Source organism: Sceloporus occidentalis, unplaced genomic scaffold (assembly GCF_023333645.1).
Source record: "Sceloporus occidentalis isolate IW3139 unplaced genomic scaffold, rSceOcc1.0.p SCAF_34, whole genome shotgun sequence".
Lineage (NCBI taxonomy): Eukaryota > Metazoa > Chordata > Lepidosauria > Squamata > Phrynosomatidae > Sceloporus > Sceloporus occidentalis.
Genome location: NW_028317014.1, coordinates 6,166,967 through 6,189,984, shown reverse-complemented (window position 1 = coordinate 6,189,984; position 23,018 = coordinate 6,166,967). Strand labels below are relative to the sequence as shown.

Genomic DNA, 23,018 nt, shown 5'->3' with positions numbered 1-23,018 from the left:
CAGTATTACTTCAGAAAAACTGCAGTAATTTTTTGTAAGGGCACCTTTACACGCTTTCCAGGAAATGGGATGATTGTTAGTTGCTTTGTGTTGACAGACACACACTTAAACACATGTGTCATTGATAACATATTGTGTACACAGAGCCTTCTGTATAACACAAGGCTGTGTCGGTTACAAATAATGGCATAAAACTCTACAATGATTTAGCAAGAGGTTAGAATTAAACTTGCTTGCTCAAAGAAATAGTATTGTCAAGAACATTGATATAGTTAAAAGCCTTACATTTTACCTAACATTGTATTATTGTCCTCTGGCAGCAGTACTTGACGGGATTTTCTGATTGCTTTGATGACTGCCATACCAAGGATGCATTTATCTGTGTTCTTACCATGAACTGCTGCAATCAATATTGTACTAAATATGTTGCGCAATGCTTATCTACACTTTATATGAGCAAAGTCTTACTTCCCATGTTTAGCGCCCACTTTGTCTTTAAAGATACATCATGTGGTTAGATTGTCATGTCTACAGCCAGTAAGGTATCTGCACTGCAGGGGAACCTGTGCTCTGTAAATATGGGAATCACTGCCGCCCATTGGGTTTCCATTCCATTTTTATACCAGTACGGAAGATGTATGAGCTTTCGAGTAGGGAAGCAGGGGGCTGATATCATATATGGCTTCTTTGGGCTGTATATAGACCTGATGGGAAAGCAGGTGACGATAGATGTGACAATGGAGGCACAAAGTTTCTCCATTAGCCCATCAATACTGAGACAGACCGGGATTCCATCAGGATGCACATAACTGTCCGGCTGCTTTAGTATGGTACCTGAAGCGTCTTGAGACCATTTCTGTTGCAACATATACCTTTATAATATTGCTTTGTATTTTCTATAGGATAGAAGCACATACAAGAATGACAAATCATTTGTTTTTTGTCTTCTGTTAGAAGCTGGTCGGGAAGCCAAGATTATGGTCTGATCATTGATGGCTCCTCGCTGTCGCTTATTTTAAGTTCCGGTTGCAGTTCCAGCCATTATAAAAACATCTTCCTTCAGATATGTCAGAAATGTACGGCGGTACTGTGTTGCCGAATGGCCCCACTGCAGAAAGCACAGGTGCGTAAAAAATAGGAAACGGTAATAACACCCCATAGAGATAATGATATATGTGGTTTTAAACATCGCTTGTAAATGTTTTTTAATTAAACAAATCTACATGTGGGAGATACTGTGCTATAATTGCGTGTCTAAAAAATGTATTGCTATATTATCATATTTATAAAGCATTGTTTTGTTATTCGGAAAGAAGTAAAATGTGTTTGGATCTTTTTTTCTGTGATTAACAGGGCAGTAACTTTTAAGCTTTAATTCTAATATCCATAATTCTAGTATCCATGTCTCCCTGCTGAGGAAAAGCGTATAGCCCGGGGAGCTTCAGCCCATCTTCTGGCTCAACGTAGCTTGTGAAAAGCTAGAGACAAACCAACCCAAACTCCTTATCCACTACGTTTTATTTTGGTCCTCACTGGTATCTGTACGTGAGGACTTTCTTTATGCTTCAACTCTAACAACCTCTGGGCCAAAAGTTGCAGATGACTTGTTTTTGTTTTGATCAAATGTGTCTATTTACTACGAGAGCCCAGCTCAAACGCTGTCCCTTCCTAATGCGTAGTTAATGCAGTGATATGAGTGTTTGTATCTCTCCACACCTTTATGTTTAGTAAGCCATCACATATTAACCCAATACATACGTATATTTATTTTAAGGCTTCTACCAAGGGTGGGGAATAGCTTGGTGAACTCAGTAAGTAAGGTTGTGAGGATGACGGGTATGTGCATCCAGTGGAGACCTGAAAACATGGTCTTTTTCTCTTCTTAGATTGTCAAAATGGTTAAGAACATAAAGGGGAACCCCATCACTTTATCTGTCGGAGATGGTGCCAATGATGTCAGTATGATACTGGAAGCACATGTTGGGATAGGTGAGGATATGCATGTTGTCCCGACACAATGAAACTAAAAAGTCAATGTGGTGTTTATGCCTGCGGAAATTCCCACAGTTTCTCCCAAACCAAGCTTAAATGCATTTTCATTATTTTTTTTTTTTTTTTAGATATCTGTGCTGAACCTCAAAGTATTATCGTAACCTATGTAAATGTTGCATGTACATTACACAAAAACAGTCAGCCCTTATTTTAAATGCACTTGTGAAGTTTTTTGTATAAAGATTTACAAGGTTAAAAACTTTATTCTTGGGTCAGCACGTTTCTTATACGAAGAAGCGAAAAAAAGTTTTTTTTAAATCCCTTAAACACTAATAACATACGTGCTGTAAAGCTTTAATGCAAGGATATGGGGAATATCTTTTTGCAGCTCCCACACTCCCCATATAGCATGCTGGGCACATCCATATTGAGTGACAGTAGAAATAGGGTTAATGTTGCATGAAGTTTTTAAAGGCTGTTACATCTAGTCAATCTCTCCATGCAAATCAGAAAATGTATTGAAAACGCAAACTGTTGCGTAGAACTTGACACCTAATGATGGGAGACAGACTCAAAAAAAAAAATAATGCTTCCTAAAAAAAAGGGAATATTAAACAGATAACTTTTATTATCTTTTTGCTTGAATCACTAGGTATTAAAGGAAGAGAAGGTCGCCAGGCTGCAAGGAACAGCGATTACGCAGTGCCAAAATTTAAGCACTTGAAAAAACTCCTTTTAGTGCACGGACATTTGTATTACGTCAGAATAGCGCAGCTTGTACAGTATTTCTTTTATAAGGTAAAAACTCACTATACCTACGTGTCGTTTTATAACACTGTTATTATTGAAGCCTATGCTAGTTATCATTGTAAGGTTTGCTACCTATTGTTGTCTGCTGCGAAAAAACTAGAGGGACTTTTTCGAGACCCCTGTGAAGGCAATATGTGAACATCTCGAAATTTAAGCTTCTTCTTGCCTTCCTTGTCCTTCACTCTGCAGGAAAATGCTTGTGTTTTTCACTTGAAACGACTTTAGCTTTTACTGCTGATCTGTCATCTACATTATTCGTTGCGGAAATGTTTACAGGGCCATCTGAAGACCAAACAGGGTCTTGTTACATTACTCACTTTCCCATCTTCTGTCTTCCAGAACCTGTGCTTCATTCTGCCACAGTTTTTATATCAGTTCTTTTGTGGATTTTCGCAGCAGGTATGTAAAGTTATTTTGCACAGCATGGTAGTTACTGATATTTAGTGGTTTATTCAGTAGTCGGCCGCAGTGCCGACACATTCTACAGTGCTGTAGTACGTTTGTATATGGAGATGTAGAATTTGTTGGCGGATTAGAACCATTCAGCCCATCTAGTCCGCCCATTTTTTCCTGATGTAAAGAGTCAAACCTTAATCGGTCCTTAATATCCTTAGATTCAGGATAGCTTTATGTCTGTCCCATAAACGTCTAGGTCCTCTCGCTCTATTAACCTCCACCACTTCTGCATAGAGCAGGGGTTCTCAAACTGTGGCCCTCTTAGCTGAAGGAGCATTATGGGAGATGTAGTCCTGCAGCAGCTGGAGGGCCGCAGTTTGAGAACCCCTGGCATAGAGACTGCTCCACTTATCTGCCACCCTCTGGCGTTCTTCTCCTTTACTTTAAATCCCATAATAGATTTTCATGTCTGTATCACTTCTCTTCTCTCTAAGATCCTTTAGTCTTTTCTGACAGTTTTTATCCTGCAAACCATTTACCATTTTAATAGCCCTCCTCTGAACGCTATTATGTCAATATACTTCTGGAGATGGGGTCTCCACGACTGTACACAATACTCAACGGATCTCTGGTCAGACCTCACCTAAAGCAGCAGAACCACCTCTCTTTCTGCAATTAATGCCTCTAACTATACAGCCCAGAACCCTGCTTGCTTCTTTCTGATGCCTTATTGCAATGTCCCCAGAAATAGTTCTAGAGCAAATATCATCGGTTGTAGCTCTTCACACTGATTGGCAATGTCTCCAAGGCACCGTCGAATTGGTCCAAAATTAGTTTTTATTCTATATATAATTACCAAAACTTGTTGGGTTTTTTTCTTCTAAAAACCAGATGCATTTAAATACAATCCTTTCTGTTTTTAGTGAATAATTTAGTGAAAATTAGACCTTGAACTCTCCTTTGAAAGCATAAAATGTGCCTTGTGTAATAGGGTGGGGTGTACTTACTCACAGCTGCACATTGCAAGCCTTAAACATCACAGCACCAAAGGGGAGGGTGTGAACGGTTTAATCTGTCGCCGCGTGGATTTGCTTTAATGTAAGCAAAGATTGACGGGGAAACATGGGTGTTTCCATGGGCCGTGTTTCCAGATCAAACTCCGTTCTGAAATACTAAACATCCTGATTCACTGTTAGGCAAAATAACATTTCCCAATAATTCTTAATGAAAACTGCTTTTTAAAGATGATTTATTTATAATTATGCACCAGCTCTCCTTATTTCATAGTCATAGGTTTTAGTTTATTAAAGCACTCAGATTAAGGACATCCGGAGTTATGTATCGAGCGTAATTATAGTTAGCGGTTTCTCGATGATGGCGATTGCTCCGCATTTAGCACCAGATTTTCTCTTGACCCCCTGTACTTTTAAATTACTTATTAATTATTAGATGAAATAGTCTGTTGCTTTGTGTTTAATGGGCTTTTAGAATTTATAATCCAGGACCCAACCTCAAAATTCCATTAGATCTGAGCATTCTGAACGGAATTCAGTGGACCTGAGAAAAATGTCCGCCCTTATTATCGATATCTGCTTACATTTCATGGGACTTCTTCAGTAGCTCAATGTATTAGAACCAGCGAAAATGCCATCGGGTGGACACTTTACCTAGAACCCCCAAACCTACTCCATGTCATCTGTTTTATGGAATATCGAGGTTCTTCTCGCATGTATAAATGTCATATGGATCCTTTGTTTTCCAGCCACTTTACGATGCTGCTTATCTGACCATGTACAACATTTGCTTTACGTCTCTACCTATTCTGGCATACAGCCTTTTGGAGCAGCACATCAACATAGAAACCTTAATGGCAAATCCTAAATTATACATGTAAGTATGATGAGATATTGGTGACAAACTCTATCTATAGAGCATCTGAGAGATGTAATAACAGTACAATAACTGTTAGGAGGACATTAGGTTTATGGGGTCAATCTAGTCAAAAGTTAGGTAGAGTCGGTGAATAGGACTTAGGTCTTGGAGAAGGGTTAGACAACAATAATCACACTGAGTGGTGTATGAGCTGTATTTACTATGCTAGCTGGCTTCGGGTAGCTAAACTTAGTTCTGTAAGCTTTCATAAAGATTGTGTGTGATAATTCTTCTCATTAAAATCTGGTCTTATTTTAGGAGGATATCTGATAACGCAATGTTACAGTGGTGGCCTTTCTTATACTGGACCTTGCTGGGTGCCTTCGAAGGACTGGTATTTTTCTTTGGCGTTTACCTTCTCTTTCAAAACCCAGCACTGGAAGGCAATGGACAGGTAATGTATTGTAATATATGTAATATATACTAGTGGCGTGCGTAAGAGGGTGCGTTTATTTATATGACACGTCAACCTGTGTTGGAACTTTACGATCAGTCATATATTGTCGCTTCTGTCCTTGTGTTTTATTCCATTGATTGACCCCCTGGTCTTTTTCCTTCCTTTATTGGGTCCTTTAAAAGAATTTAATCCAAAGTATAATATAAGCTCTTGTTAACGAAGCCTGCACAAGGACCTTATATGTTCCAGTCTTGTAGGCCCCAAAGTATATCTATGTGTAACTGGTAACCTTGTGTAAATGTATTATTTCAGGTGTATGGAAACTGGTCCTTTGGAACAATAGTCTTCACTACACTAGTGTTTACAGTTACCTTGAAGGTAAGAGACGTGCTTCCAATTTAGACTTCTCAAATATCCTTTTCTTCCCTAAACATGAAGTTGAAACGTTGACAATTCGGACAAATTTTATCATTTCGTTTTTATTTTCTGACAAATTGTTTCCTGCCGTTTTGGTTCAGACAAAATTACGAGGGCTTTTTCCACTGAGAAACAAATTTATTGTCACCCACCTTCTTATACTCTTTATACTTTTTTTTTTCCTTGACAGAAGTTTGTTGGTTTGAGAGCGTTTTTAAGGTTGTGCATTTTTGACATACTGAAACTAAGCTTTCATACCAAAATTACTATTGTGTAAATTACATGTTACGTAATATCATATAAAGACCATAATTTGGTCTGATGTGATGGATTTGGAATTACCACATTAAATAAAAATATATTAAGTAAATAGTAGTGTTTTTATTAAATGGAATGTTTTAGTTTAGACGACTTCATTTATTTGTACTCAAGCAATGTTACATGGAGGAACGCGTGCCATTCCGATCCTTTACAGACGTTCTCTCTGCCTACAATTCTGATAAAGAAGGGTTTTATGATGGCAACTAAAAGTTAGGCAGGGCATTTGGCATGCATGGAGAGGCAATAAGATGTAGTTGTGGCTTTTGCTCGCAAGTTGCTTATCTTACAGATGGAGATGAATCAAATGTAAAAGTAGTTGGATATGTGTACATGTGCTGAAAATGTCCAATATTATAATAACTTATGGCTTATTCTTCGGTCATTATGATCTCAGTAACGAAGGTGGACACCTTTTTCTCTACAGCTTGCCCTGGATACTCGCTACTGGACTTGGCTGAACCATTTGGTTATCTGGGGCTCCTTGGCATTCTATGTTATATTCTCAATCTTCTGGGGGGGAATAATTTGGTGAGTATATCAACTATGCATATTTACATATGTGGGCTTATTTATAGGATTTTAAGGGGATTCCTGTTTAAATATCATTTACATTTAAATAATGTGAGTTAGTTAAGGATGTTGTGATGGGTCCGAGACTTCATACGAAAGGTTGTGGCTTATGTAATGGTGCCATTGTGCAGTGCTTGTGGGGTTTGAAGGTAGTAAATAATGTTACAATACCACAGAAATGTTATAAAAGTTATGCTTGCTCAAAGTCTCTAATAAACGTTATATTGCCAAACCTACAAAGAGCTATATCCCTTATACAGCGATTCTTTAACACGGAACCCAGAACTGAGTCTCCAGGGGCATTGACTTTGGAGCTGTACTCGGTGAAACTCATTATTTAGTGAAAACTGTCTTGATTTGGCAATAACAGACAATTGCTAGTGTGTCTGCGTTCTCTGCTGACAGATCCTCAGTCCAAGTCAGAAACAGGTCAGGATCTACATATTTTATAAAGTGGCATCTGCTGGAAGGAAAATATTCTTTATATAGCATAGGATTGAACTCTGTATTAATAGAAAACCAGGAAAGAGGCACATAACGCATTCGGTACAGTCAGACCTTAGAATTTTGAGACGCCATAGCACCCTCGCTCCTGGTGTTACCTGTCCTGATATATTGCATTGTTAATATAAAAAAGTGAAACACATAAAAATAGTAGTTCCAAAATTCACCTTTTTTTCTTTAAAGAATGGCGTGCTGCTTTAAATGACCGCCATATGTCACTCATCTCTCTAAGTGATATGGGCTGTACATTTTTTAAGAGGCTTTAAGGATCATGGGAGTTATAGTGCAGTAACATGTGAAACATAACTAATAGCTTATCCCACAGGTATTGGTAAGTAGTCCAAACTGTTACCTTGATAGACTTGTATCTGCATTATGAGAAGACATGATGTATTGCTGACCTTTAATCTCCCTCTTTTTAATCTGTTTTAGGCCATTTCTCAAACAGCAACGAATGTATTTTGTATTTTCTCATATGCTGACTTCCGTATCTGTCTGGCTTGCGATAATCCTTCTGATACTTGTCAGCCTTTATCCCGAAATCCTGCTGAGACTTACAAAAAACATTAAGGCTGCAAACCAAAAGGTAAGAAGCATCTTCCCTTTAACAGCATGACTGCAAAGCATTCTGTGTATGTTCTTAAATCATATCACGTTAAAGTGTATACACTTTAATCCTTTGACTGATGCCCAGGGGCACTAATAATATGCAAACGAGCTTTGATCCTCTTTAAAGTGTAGTATGCTGTTATGTTATTTTCTGAAGGCTTCCAACACATGCATTAAATATATGTCTAGGTTGAAATGGCCAGCCTTATTAGCCGGCCGCACAAAAGTAACTTCTAAGCCCTTTGCTTTAGGAACTCTGTATGCATTGGTTCATTTGTCTTGGTGATTTCTTTTTCGTTGACTTAATGTTCTCTCCTCACTGTGCTTCCTAAACCTCTCTCTCTTCTTTCTCCCCTTAATTTCTGCTAACCTGTCCTGGCCTTTTCTGCTGTCGTAAAACAGGTAACGAATCGCCTCCCTTCCTCAGGAACATCCACTATCTTCATGCTCTCTCAAACCTCCAGCCATCACACTTTCCCTTGGAGTGATTAAGGTGACTGAAATGCCTTTACCTCTGCTCCTTGCAGTCACCTTGGTTCTCAAAGTTAAGCACTCAAGGGGGAATTTACTTATAACTTAAACGCAATCCTCCAGAGCGTCATGGGTGGTGCGTCCCCAACAACCCATGAGCCATAGTCACCCTACTTTGTGTAAAAAAAAAAAAAAATAAATAATGTTAAATATAATTATATAAATTTAATCAATTGCCATTTGTACTAATACAATGTGTCGGTATGATGGGTTTTTAGCAAATTCCCCCAGAGAGTGTTTTTTTGGGTGAACACTAATTACATCTTTGCCGTCAGATTTGAATGCAGATGTTATTTGTTAACATTTATTTGGATTCTAGCTTTAAACGCTGATGTGTGTCTTTGGGTATGGTAGACCTTCTTTACCCCACATCTGGGTCCATTTTTTTTTTCTATGTATATTATGCCATCACAGCATTATTTCTTTGTTTTGTCCAATTAACACAGCCATCATGCTATTTGTGGTAATAATGTGTCAAGCATTGGGATCTTGTCTTGATGTGCATAAGTCTTTATGTATGAATTTCAAATATTTTCTCTCTTAAGCTAAAACTATTGGCACGCTGAAACCCTTCAGCAGACAAATTGCCTTCTCACAGTAGAAGATTACTACAATTCAAATGGTTTCTGTGTGGTACCTTCTAAATCTTATAATTATTTCGATATCACTTCTGAACAAAAAAAGTGTTGATAAATAGAGTCTGGGTTGTACATGTGTAGGAGCACTCATCATTTTGTGAACTTTTAATATTTCTCGTTTGCCTCGCTGTTACAGAAGAAAATGAACACCAGTACAGGGGTTTCAGAGTCTTCCCGTTCGACTATCAGGCCGCTACTTTTAAGAACATTCTCAGACGAGGCTAATGTAGTATAAGAGGTACAAAGTTGTAAAGCCAATGCTGTCATTAAAGAGATCAAATTAGATCAAATCACCCGCTATTACTGACTCATGCTTCATTTGATTCTGGGCAAAGGGAAATCACTAACTGGTTTCAAATTTATTTTATGCTGAAACTCTATAATGGTAGTTTTTAGACCAGTTTGTGATCTGTACAGTAGACTAAAGCTACCAAATGACTGAGTTGCAAATCTAAAAGTAGATATTCAAAAGACAAATATTTGGCACAGGATAAGATAAGATGTGTGTTGTAAGTCAACATTACACTACTCAACACTAAACAGGGCTGTAGTTGAACTTGATGCCTTTTTTGGTGGCCAACATAGAAAAAGGTGTAGAGTTACTAAAGCTTTAGGGGCCTCAGGTGCTTCTTCTCCAGATCAGAGGTCCAGAAATCTTATGTATCTTTACATCCTTTGGCAGTGTTGAACTGATATAAAGATCGTAAATGGAATAAATAATAGACCTGACTTGGGAAAACCCCGATTGTTGTGATTCCAGTAATGTCAACATAACATCGGGTTCAATTAAGTACATTTTAAAGCATAACCAAATTTTTAATATGCCTTGCTAGCCAATATTTTATCAAGCCGATGTTTTGTGAAGTTGTTGAAGACTTTTTAATCCTTTAGATCATTTTTGCTTGGGGTGCCTCATTTGGACCAGGATTTGGTAGCTTAAGTCAATGTTGTTCGCAGTCCTACTTTAAATTCTAGAGATGTAATACCAATTGGTGTTGTACGCGAATACAGGGATCAGTAAAGTCTCATGACAAATAATTCCCCGTTAGTATACTTTCCAGATGTGAAACCCCTCTCCTACTTCTTCGGTCTTTCCTGTTCCTTATAGAAACCGCTGTGGCTGGGATAAGTGGTGGGGCTAGCTGTGCATACCAAAAGACTGAACAATAATGAGGAAGCTCAATGGATAGTGTGCACAGACAAATGCTGTCAAACAAATTGATGGATGCCTGGTTATCGGTTCTCTCTTGAACCCCCAACCCCTCCCCCCGCAACCTCTAGGTGAAATCAAGAGCATTCCCAAGAGTGCTCATTTTCATTGTGCTGATCTCCTTAACTGAGTTTCAAAACTGCCAGTGTTCTATAAAGCGAAGGCAGCTCTATAAATGTACACAGATTTTATAAAATCTGAACAGATCTGGATTTAAGAGGCATCCTTGAAAAATTCCACGTAGCATATCCCTTCCTTGAATGCAGATTAACGATAGAATTTTACCCACACCACTAATGTGTTATTTATCACAAGGTTTTACTATACCTTTTATGTACGTACAATACAATGACACATTTGGAAACAAGTCATGTTACACTATTTGAGTATCACATTCTATATCCTACTCTTTTTTTCTAACAAATCATGATACTTCACGTTATTTTTGTGATTCAAACAATCATATTGGCTGTGCAGAGTCTGAATATGAGCTCCTATATTGTTTGTGTTATAAGCTTTTTTATGTTCAGAAGCAGCAGATGATCAGTTATCGGGAGCTTCAAAGAGCTTCAAAGTATCTTTGATCTCCGACAAGCCGATTTTGTATGGGCCATCCACACTATCTAGGTGCCCAATAGCTAAATATCTTAGAACGTTTAAAAAAGTTTTGTGACTTAATTTGGGCTATCCTTTGTTAATGATGTATTTGTTTTTCAGAAGGTGCAATTACAGTTACCAATGCTGATATCCTACAGAGAGTTGGAGAATGGTTATCTCTCTGGACTCAATAGTGAAGAATACAACCTAAACCCACTATTGTCATCATTAGAACTTTATGAATGATCGTCATCATTACGCTGTGCAAGTTCAACCACTAAAGATATGTTACGTCAGTGGATTTATTAGAAGACTTGTTCCAAAGCACATCTTTGCAACACTCCTTTACAAGAAAAAAAAAGTCTAACTTTGCCCTGGCAAATAAACCAAGAACACGCGTTTGCATGACAAGGTGAAACCAGATGAATATGTCCAACAAGTCATGGTCTTCTGATTGTACACAATACTTTAAAAAGAACAATATACTTTTATATTGAGCTTAGTGGTCTTGCTGCCAACAAAGCAATGGATGCGCAAGGAATGAGGCTTTATAAGAATAAATATCTTGGTGCATGTGCTGTGTCCAGCAACCTTTTCCAGGGCACTTTCACGTCTTTGGAATTTAGAAGATCACTGTATTCAGCTCTCAAAACAAAATATTCTGGTTCCATAACAACCAAATCATATAACGCATATAATTTTCTAACAGATCTTAACACATTTTCATACACTTTAATAAGCATATTTTCATAAAGGCTTACTAAAATTGTAAAATCAAAAATGTTATTGTTTAAAATCGGTTTTGTTCTTTTTTATCCATAAGTTTTTGCCTTTGAAACATTTATACATTTCTTAAATTTTTTTGAAACGAGAAATTTCTGCAAAACATTTCTTACTGAAATTTTTTCTTTTTTTTTTGTTCAAATTGCATTTTTAAAGCTATGGGTGTTTGCTCAATTTTCTTTTTATTTGTTAATACATATTTTCACCTGTATAAAAAGTTACTACTCTCATGAGTATTCTGCTTTAGAATACAGAAGGAAAAAAGGATAGTGGCCTGGGTTAAGTTTGAATAAACAAGACTCCGCCAAGTTATGCCGGAGCTTTAATAACAAAGATGGCATTTAGTTAATTGTGATGACATTGTGCACAATTGTAAATTATATTTATTTAAGATGGCAAGGTATATTTTTCTACCGGGTGTCATATGCAATGGGGGAAAAAAACACTGATTTCATTGAACGCACACCAGTTTTCAGTCACAATACAAAAAAAGTGAATAAAGAATACTCTTCAGAATCATTCCAATTTGAATATTCCATGTGAAATATTCATTTTATTGTATATTTTTGCCTTTTCTAGTTGTAAGAAAATGACATGCTTTTTATGTGCATTCTTTTGCACCTTTATTGAAGTTCGCAGAATGACCCATATTTGTTTAAAGCATAATCTAATGGCGAACTTAAAATACACCTCCTATGTGAATTCTAAAATTGTCTTCAGCTACCAGTTTAAGTTCTATTCTAAAGTATAGGCAAGGGCATTACAAATACCGTATGTTGGTAAAGGCTACAATAACCCAGTATGGTTTATAGTCAGGATCTTAGTGATAACATTGCCGTAAAGGTCTTTTGAAAATTGTATATATATATATTTTGTGTTTGTGCCCAATCCGGTGCTAACACCATTTTGGTAAATTGCAGCACCTTACTTAATGCGTTTACCAGCACAGTGTTTTCATACATTTTGTATTTAATGAAGCCTGTGTACAGATCGAGCCTATGTACAGTTTTAAGCGGCATAAAAATGACTCCAGCACAAAGTTTAATGCACTTTGTTAGAGAATAAAATATGTGCATCGGAATCTAAACCTAGATTTAAAGTGTAAAAATTGAATTATTATCCGGTAGTAGTGATATTTGAATTTCCCCAAAAAGATGCAAAGATTCTACAGAACAGTATGTTTGAGTTCCAAGTTGTTTCATGTTGCAATGGCTAACCTGTGCTAAATGTAACTGTTCATTCAAGAACTTTATGCCAAAAGCAGGGAAAGATTAAAAAGTTCTGCTAGCCAAGGAATAAAATGATAGTACCTTTTTTCTTAGTAATTTAAATGAATAGCTTATGTTGAAGCTGGTTGGATTCTATGTATGCTTGTGCACAGACACATTTGTAAAGGTGCCGCAAATGTAAAACGTGTTATTAAAACACGGCGATCGCAGCAATGTATAAACGATTAAGTGCCCAAATTTCCCAGAATGCAAGAGTCACGCCAAAAAAAAGTACACCTGTGATCTGGGCACAATGTGTTAAGTGGCACATCTAATGTATATTTTACCAGTTTTAATGCCAAAAAGAGTTTTTATGCCAAAAGAACATCGCAAAATGAACTGCCACATCCTGAGTAGAGGCATTGCATCCAAAAACAAAGTATGTATTAAAGCTGGTAGTTCCATTTATACATGTCGTTGTGCCACATGCTCTTGCCGTCCCTTTATCCATCTCCCCCGATACGTGAGTATTTAACCCCAAATTATTCACCCTCCGTATGTAGGTACCCTGTCATTGTTGTAAGTATTTAGTGAGTGATGGTGATGGAATAAAGAATGGTCAATTTTACCTCTTATTTCACGTCTTTCAAAGTGAGACATTTCACACATTGTCAACACTTTATTATGAGTTTTTATTCCCAACTGCCCGTTGCAAATTGTATTTCTGGCTTTGAAAATTGGAAACCGCTAAATAAACAAGCATGAACGGATTTGTGTGAAACTAATGTTAGAACTCGTTTCTGTTTAAATTGACCGTTTCCAGACTGCATGGGGATCATTAATACAATGTTTGCGTTAATCAGATGCTTTGATAATCTTGTGGGATGTCATAGCTAAAGCCAAATTATGCCTGATATTTGCTGTATGCGTAAATGTGTTTTTTGGTTTTTTTTTTAGTTTGTTGAAAACATCAGCCTGACACTGGACTTGTTTACATGCCAAGTAGCCCGCAAAGCAACGTTAATCGTTAATTCTAATGTTAGTTAAAAATGGAATATTTTGTTGCTCTGTAATATGCTGCAATCACACAGTGTATTTCCAACAGGTTATTATTTTTTTAAATTGCTCACCCATTCATACATGGTTTTTTTTTTTTTCAATTTTCATCCCATTCTTTGAGGTCTTTTTATATATATGTTTGTTGCAATAAAAATGCAGAATTTTACAACTGTTCATGTCTTTACTATGTCTTTCTATTTTTTTTGCACTAGAAAGGGACTATTAAGTTGTGATCAGGGTTATGGCTGTGCCTGATGTGACGGACCGACCAGGAGCCTCAGGTTGTCCCTCTCTGCCAAGAGCGACTTCTCCCTTCAGGACAATAATTACCCACAATCCGTAGGCAATATCCCCAAGCAAAGTAAAGGGATATCGCTATCCAGTACCCCAATATCCAGACAAGACTAGTATTTAGGTACAACAAAAGGAATAACTGATTTATTTTACACACAGATGGCTGGATATATCCAGCAAAACACACATAAACATAAAACAAGATACTGGGATACAAACCACCCCCTTAATCTGCCTCCCAGAGACAACAGGGGCAGTAAAGGGACTAACAATACAAAAGGGCACAGACCCCACTAAAATAAGGAATACACATTGTCTGGATTAGATTATCTCCCAGACCTTAGTGTGCTGTGTGTAAGCGGTTAGGAACTAAGGCAATAATAAAATACACTTTTATTAATAACGCACAAAAAGGGTTCATGTCACTGGGTAAAATTAACTGAGGGGTAGGGTGACTCTAGGAACCGTCACAGTCCCAAAATGCAGGAACCCCAAATCTGGTTCCGAGCTTCACAGTCTTTAGAGTCTCTTATGATTTGGATAACGTGGCGCTCCTTACCAGGGCCCATAGTCTGTAGGAAGGAGACTGGCACTCCATGCCCTCCAGGAGCCCATGGCACGGAAGCTTTCGTGACGCCTGAGTACATAAAGGCAAATGGTCGGCTTATGCTGGATTTACTGGGTATCCATACTAGGGAATTCTCCGCGAGAAGCGCTTCTCCATCGTACCACCAGAAAACTTTTGGCTGCGGGAGTGGCGTTCTTATATGGCCCACTCCCCGCCCATTTCCCCTTTAATTAGCGGGAACACCCACTGACGTCAGCGGGACTTCCTGTGTGCATTCTGCAAGGGGGGCGCCAGGTAGCCGTATTCCCAGGTATGTGGGTAGCCTACTGACCTCGATAAAAGACCAGACCAAGGACTGATTAAGGGTTGACTCTTTTAAATGGGCTGAAATGTTCTTATCTGGTCAAATTCTGATTCTACAACCTCTTTTATGCTTCAAATATATACAGTATCCCTGTATGTTCCTGGCCTCTCCTATGTGCCCTTTACATAGCTTCATCAAGCCTTTTTGGAAATCTAACAATGGCACATAGAGGTGACCAATGAATGTGAGATTTTGTACACGAGTAACCAATAGGAGAGCTTGGGGCATGGAGATTTCCGGAATAGTCCATATATTGACATAAGGGCACACCCGAAGAGAATAATAGGAATTTTCAATGGATAATACCATCTCAGTAAACTGACGCGTCACCTTCATTGGGTATCACTTCCTTGCGAAAGTTCCAGTCACCAATTGCCCAAAGACCTAGATCTTTGTTTCATTGGATCTTACCCGAGGAGCATCTGATTGCTCTGCTGCATTCCCTGCTATATACTTATATCTCAATAATTTCTATAGAATCTTTTCTACACAACAGAATAGAATCATATGTTTTACGTTCAAAACTATAAACAAATACACGAAACTGTAACGTCAAGAGACAGTTTGTACAGCATTCCTAATCTAATTACACAAAGCAATTAAACCAACTGTAATTATAAGTCTGACTGTTCGTCAGCCACTCCTCAGCCACATAAAGTGGCAATTACATCATTCTTTTATCCATCCTTCACCGAGAAACACGAGATACACGTAAACTCATAACATTTCTTCAACGTAATAATATAAATGACATCCATGATTATGGGCATTAACCATTTAGGTGACCCTAAAGCATCCTGGTCTTTACACCTACACATACATTTCTATAAATTAACACATATATGTATTTATACTTTAGCCTGTTTGAGTGTCCAGTTAATTTTCCAACAATTTATGTCACTATTTAAAAAGTACCTGGAATGAGGATCACATGAGACTACCACAGATGATACTACAGACGTTCCTGATTAGTCTTGAGATGTACCATCAAGTGCCACGGCAGCACATCATTTTAGCGCACTAGGATCTTTTCTATTGAAAGCAACGTTTATTTAGCAAAAGTCTCATTACTATCACTCAATGTCTGAAGCTGCAACAGCGGTGAGGACCCAACAAGATCCTTGAGGGAGGGGCTGTTGGATACAAGGAGATCAATAAGAAATAGAGAAGCCCACTTTATACTGTATTTGGCAGACCCCCTCTTGTTTAACACCTATAGATGGTTTAAAGTGGAACTGTTACATCAGATCCTGAAAGTCACTTGTGTTTAATGTTGTAACGTGTATGTAAATCTGATGTCTCATGTGTTTCAGCTTTGATCATATCTTCAACTGTAGACATAACGTGCAAATACCTAGAAGGTCAGAGGCTTACTTGTAACATAAATAAACTTAAACATGCATTGGACAGGCATATGGGTATCCTGGATCTATGGCGAGATCAAGGACTGATTATCTGTGGTCAAATTCTGGTTCTATGATTTCTTCTACACTCCAAATATATACAGTATCCCTCTATGTGCCTGCTCTCTCCTACACTTTAAAGACACACAACTGTCCTCCTACGTGCCCTTTAAATAGTCTTTAGGCCAAATCGTTCTTATCTGCCACCAAAGTCTATGCTTTCTCTCGCTTCATCTCCATCCCCCCCCACAATATTGCTTTAGAATCTTATATATATATATATATATATATATATATACCTTTTTAAAATGATCACAAATATCTGAACCTGATATATAATGTACGATGTGGCAACACTATGACAAAGAAAACAAAAAAATTAAATGTTAAAGTGCAAGAATTATGAAATCCTTGAGTGTGACAGTTTTGTAAGGGTTAATAGATGAGTATTTAACTAAAAATGTATTTCTGTGGCATTCGCTATCTCTGTATAAAGCAGAGCAAGATGGTCTAAACTGATTATATCAATGAAGGACCCCCAAAAATACCTACATCAAAGAGAAGAGACTGACATATTGTAATCCTGATTACTTAATCTGAATTGACTTGGACTAGGAGGTCTAAAACAGCTGTTATATTATGGGTAATATCAGAGGAAGCATACAGGTTGTGGAGTTGTGTATTGCCAACATCTAGATGAGAGTAGGTGCTGGGGTAGGGAAGAGACTGCATTCATAAAGAAGTACATGTTGGGAGGGGGTGAGGGCTGCAAACTTGAGCTCCCTGCTTGTCTCATTAGCTGAGATCTGCGTGGAGAACACTGAGACCTGGTGTTGCTCTCCTATTACAGCGGTGTTGTTGGCATTTTCTGCTTCCAGTGGATACGTTCTCTCTCCTGTGTTGATGTTCCTCTCAGGCTCTATGTGAATTGATCATTCTTGGACTAATTCAGGGTTCCCGAAAGCAGGGAATCCCTAGGACCTTGTTGCATTTGCTGCAGGAGCAGTTGGGATTGGAGAGTCACTGGTGAAGTGGAGCACTCTCAGACCTGCAGTCTCACTGCATCCTTAGGGATGTATCCAGAAGATGTATCCAGAAGATGTTTAAAAGGAAATCCCTAAACAAGGAGCTGGATTAATTCATTCTGGAGCTGTTTCTTCCAGGGTTCCACAAGTGTCAGCCATACAACATATCATCTGGAATAAGCTCTCACCCTCCAGATATTACAGCCTTACCCTAAAATACTTCAGCCCTCCCTCCTGCAGTCAGCTGCTGTGCCCACAGCTCACCGCTTCTCCTGGGCGCTGCACGTCCAGGCTGGTGGAGGTGACCCTTCTGGATCTATCTCTATGCCCTGTCCCATAGGAGCTGCTGCCACATTACATGAGGGCTGCCCGGTCCTGACCCTGCCCAGTCTCAGTGACCCTGGACAGGCATGGCAGCTCCTGACACTACCCGGATCTCTGCGGTGGAAATGGAAAAGTACTTCAGCCTCCAGCAGGCAGCCTCCCTCCTGGAAACCATTCTGGAACGTAAGTGCCTCCTACCCTTCACCCATCATCCCAGATTGATAATCCTCTGCAGTGGCATTAAAGCTACAGGCACCCTGTTTCCCTGTGGATTGCATACTGCTGCAGTGCTGCATTCAACTCCCCTATAGCGCCTCTCCTCCCTATATCGAGCTCTGACCCAGTATAGAAGTTATGACATCATGTCATACTCTGACCTCAAATGACCAGTTCTGCATGAAACCCAGTGGGTGCTGTTCACTGCCTCCTTACTGCATCAGTGCCCACCCAACCTCGGTGAATATGTTAGTGTCTTTGTATGCTTTTATCTAGGGTGATTTTTATAAATGCTCATGTTTTGCTCCAAAGTTTGTTGTGCTCATAATCATTGAACCCCAAATGAAAACTGATGCAGTACAGTTTCTTACTTTTAATTTGGCTCTCACATGGTTAACAGCTGCTGCGATGGGCTAGGAACTGAAAAGTCGCTGCTATTTTTCATTTGTCTTTGTGTGCAGTTTAAAAACATGTTTGTTAAGTGTGTGGACAGGAGGTAAAGGGTTAATATGATTGCTGTATAGCTTGGAATGGTTAAATACCAGATATCACCAATACTAAGAGCCTGTCAGCTCCTATTAAGTTGCATCACAAGCAGAGATACGCCATGTCTAGCTACTTGTAACTGCAACTCCTGCAACACTAAGCCATTGGCTGATTATGCAGTCCACAATTGACAGCGTCAGTAATTGCATGAGATTTAAAAGTGTTTCTCATCAAAAGCAGTATAATAATGGAACCAGGAAGTAATAGTTTGCGGAAACTAGTACATCTTATTTCGATATACAAAAAGAGTGCATGTATTAAAGGGACACTCCAGTCATCGTATGATCTTTAATACCAAGGTAGCTGAGTGCTCCCTTTAAATTTGAGACCCACATGCGCATGCGTGCAAAGTGCTTCCATTGATGTAAACGGGAGCATTTTCTGCCACTCACTGAGAGAGTTACAGTGGAAACCAGGTCTCCTCTTCTGGGTCAGACACTCCCCATGGAGCAGCATGCATCCCTTTTCCTCCCTCCAGGGCTAAAGCCTAAGGATCTTCTAGTGCCCCCCTCGGAAGGCAGGAGCCACTCAAGGCTATAAGGAGGAGTGGTAGCCAAAAGGCACCCCCACCAATCATCAGGGATCCAGCTCCACTGTGGCATTTCTAGCGAAAAACCAAGTTGACAATATCAAAAAACACTACCGTGCACTAAAAACAAGCAAAGTGAATGTGTGAAGAATGTGGTGTCAGCTCATGGTTGGTCTTTTAAAGCTTTATCTGTCTACCCATCAACCAAACGCTAGGGCATGTTTAAGTGAGGTAAAAAATAAAAAGATGCATTGTAGGGTCTACAGCACTCTGATCACAACTCCTACACAACTCACCATCGGTGCTGACCACCGCAGACGACCAGACTGAGGAGGGGGCTCTGAGAGAACCTTGGGCTCCACGACCCGTTTAGCCTTAAGGCCAGAGGACTGAGCCTTCCCTCTCTCACAGGTTTAGTTTTCTTTGAAGCCTGAGGGGACTCACACTTCCCGCCGTTCCGATGCGAAGAAGTGAACACGGTTTAGGATCGCACTGGAAATCAGGTCTCTAATCATTTTCTGAGGCTGGAATCCTCATGGTTGGATAATCAGCCCTTTTGTCCCCCCTTGTCCCAATTCAGGAGAAAAACCGTGTCAGTGACTCAAAGAAAAACACACATGCACAAAACCAAAAAATAGTGCTTGTGAATGGTGTGATTTTATGTGCCGTATTCTGGCTCAATATCTTCATGGAGGCCCCAGGTTTTAGCCACTTTTTTCTACCCGCACCTCCTTGCTTTATATGCACGTGTCATTATTTTGTAGATGGTTTTGGTTTGTTTATTAACAGAACTTGCACTTGCTGGAAATGCCACAGTGTCCCATCATGCCCTTAAAGACTTCAGTGGTCTCCCTCCTCATCGGCATACCTGGAAACTCTCAGGCTCCAGCTATGCGGACCTCTCCTTGTAGGATGCGGGTAGGAGGTCCTGCTGACATCAGTCAGTTATGATAAGATTTTAATGGAGAAGGAGGGGATGATTGGGATGTGCCGCTTCCACAACCCAGAGTTTCCCCTTAGTGACCCGGAGAAGTGGCGCATCACTCGAGGTCTCCAATGACAGCCTTTTGGTGGAGGAGGGGGTGTTGTGTTTTTTGGGCTACCACCCACCTTGAAGACTTCAGTGAGTTCTCTTCTTGGAGAGGATCTGACCCTCCCTAGGCTTTGGCTTCGCGGTGAAGCATGGGACCGCATATCCCCCGTGAGAGAATTATGGACCTGATTGCCACTGTGGCCTTTCTGCTAAAAAACCATTCACCTCTTTTTCACCAGACGATCAGAGTACCTCGTGTTCACAATGTAATCAATTAATAGTTATCTGCAGTAATGAATGGATGGGAAATAGAAATACTAGTTGAGAACATAAATAATCATTTGTATATATACGCAGTAAAAGCCACCACTGAATTCACTGTTTGAAAATAAATTACATTCTAACTGCAGTTATATCCGTGCTGCATATCATGCCAGCATGGAGTAATAAAAATCTCTGCATATAACATGTATGTGAGCATAGTACACAATATCACCAAACGTGACTCTCCCAGCACCTATCCACAACACCAGCTGCACCTTGTCAATGTGGTTTCCCTTTCCACATATACCAAATAATACAAACAATCCAAAAACAGTGATAAAGTGCACTCAGTGTAATCTAATAATAAAAAATAAATAAACAACACAGAACCCGAATGTAACAATGTGTCCCAGGTATAGCAATTCTTATGAAGATAAACCCGTAGCGCTCCCAGATATGATTGTGGGTCAGAAAATTAAAAGGGAACCTTGACTGCTTTTAGCATAATAAAAGTCATTTCTACAACTTTGCTAACCATACATGTTTTTGGAGATATTTGATTTAAAGGTAAGGGGCAATTTTAAGTTATGGAAGATGAGATCCAAATCATTCTTGTGTTCAGATATAATTATCTTTTCTTTAACCCTGTCTGATTAGCTGCACCCCCCCCCCCCAAGAGAGGGACAGCACCTTCACATATGGAAAGAAATTGCTTAATGTAAATGAATAAACATCCAGAACAGGTCAATATGGCCGTATAGAAGAGAGGTTTGAGGGAGTGCGGGTGTGTGTACGCAGTGTACCTGTGGGCCATATTTATAGTTTTTATCTGTATGTGGGTTTTTTGCTGGCATAGGAATAAAGGGAGGGAGACATCTCAGATCAATCATTATTTTTTAACCTATAAATGAGCTATATAGGTAAAACATTACCAACTATAAGGTGATACCTTATCTTTTTTAATGACACTTTATTTAAGATGATCGTCAACAGGAACGCCCACCGACCTCAGCTGGACCTCCTATACATATCCCCCAAGGTTATGGTTATTATGCGATTCGGTCTTTCAATGGAAAAAAAAAATGAAAGCTCTACTGAGATTTATTAATTATCTTAACATGAAGGAAAATACTATGTTTTTTTTAAGTGGAACAGCATCTTTAAAGGGTGCCACTCAAAAAAAAAAACCCTGACAACCCTCATTGATACTTCTAGAAACTTAATTGCCCCACTAACACCAACGAAATTCTAATTTTACATCCCAGGAGCAACCGGTACTGTATGTCTGAATCACATACTAGGAAATCTACTAGCCGTTGATCACAGAGCGCCAGGACAATGAGACTCTCTCTCATCAATATTTTATTTTATCTTTTGTCTTGTTTTAAGGCTCATTAAAGTTAATGTTGGCAATAATTTAAGATATGATAGGACCTGTTGAATGAAAACGCAGCTAGAACAAGAGGACAAATATTAAATCGTAGCTTCGAAATTCATTTTTGAAAAGCTCATGGAAACATCTGTCATACATCTTTGGATAAAAGGCAACACCTGGTTCTTTGTCACAGCTAAAATGATTAAAGAACAATGCGTGTCTCATGTGTGGAACCATTTTTCCATTGCTCAGTGTAGAATGCATCCTTAAAGAGGCAATTAACCGTAATTTACATGGTATATCCGCACTTTTTCATACAGTTCCAATTACAGTTATTAATGCTCAAAACAGCATTTCGATATCATATGCTGTCAATCCCACGTGTTCTACCTCTTTCATTTATTTTGTAGTCTGACTTCAATGCGTAATGTCATTTGTTCATGGATAATATTGCATGTTAACGAATCAACTTTATTACATATGCCATATGGCTAATATTGACTAAACTGATGCCAGTGGCACTGAACTTCTTCCTTTCTACTTTTATGTGACTGGGCAATATTAAAATGGAGAATATGCCTAAATGGCAGGGTACAGGCAGAGAGATGTACGCATGGCCCACGTGCCATTCCTCTCAACCACAGAAGACAAAAGTGGCACAAAGGGAATGCGTGTATGTATGTATGTATGTATGTATGTATATGTGCGTAAATATGTTAATGTGTGTGTATTTATGTTACTGTATGTTTGTAAGTATGTCAGTATGTTACTGTGTATATAAGTACATATGTTAGTTTGTGCATGTAAATATGTTAGTATGTTGTGTATATATTTGTGAGTATGTATGTTAGTGTGCGTGAAAATAAGCATGTTAGTATGTTACTGTGTATGTAAGTACATATGTTTGTGCATCTAAATATGTTTGTGTGTTACTGCGTGTAGGAGCAGCTTGGGGGTCTTAACAATACGTCTCGCAGGGTGCTCTGTATTTATTTGTCAGTGTGTACATTTTGTATAAAATACACATGCTGACTCTAACACTATACATACTGTATATATACACAGACATGTACAAGGTTAGCATCCCTGAGCATGAGTGGATG

The 23,018-nt window shown here is 38.9% G+C and overlaps 1 protein-coding gene across 1 annotated transcript in view; it reads left to right on the top strand.

The window, feature by feature from the left end:
- ATP11C (ATPase phospholipid transporting 11C (ATP11C blood group)) overlaps positions 1-11,170 on the top strand; it is a 37,743-nt gene extending 26,573 nt beyond the window's left edge. The window contains exons 21-30 of the mRNA XM_089487659.1: positions 955-1,123; positions 1,887-1,989; positions 2,645-2,790; positions 3,142-3,201; positions 4,961-5,088; positions 5,389-5,524; positions 5,840-5,905; positions 6,690-6,793; positions 7,772-7,925; positions 11,045-11,170. Of these exons, the coding sequence (XP_089343785.1) occupies positions 955-1,123; positions 1,887-1,989; positions 2,645-2,790; positions 3,142-3,201; positions 4,961-5,088; positions 5,389-5,524; positions 5,840-5,905; positions 6,690-6,793; positions 7,772-7,925; positions 11,045-11,170 (1,192 nt within the window). The remainder of the gene's footprint in view (positions 1-954; positions 1,124-1,886; positions 1,990-2,644; positions 2,791-3,141; positions 3,202-4,960; positions 5,089-5,388; positions 5,525-5,839; positions 5,906-6,689; positions 6,794-7,771; positions 7,926-11,044) is intronic.
- Positions 11,171-23,018: the final 11,848 nt, after the last annotated feature.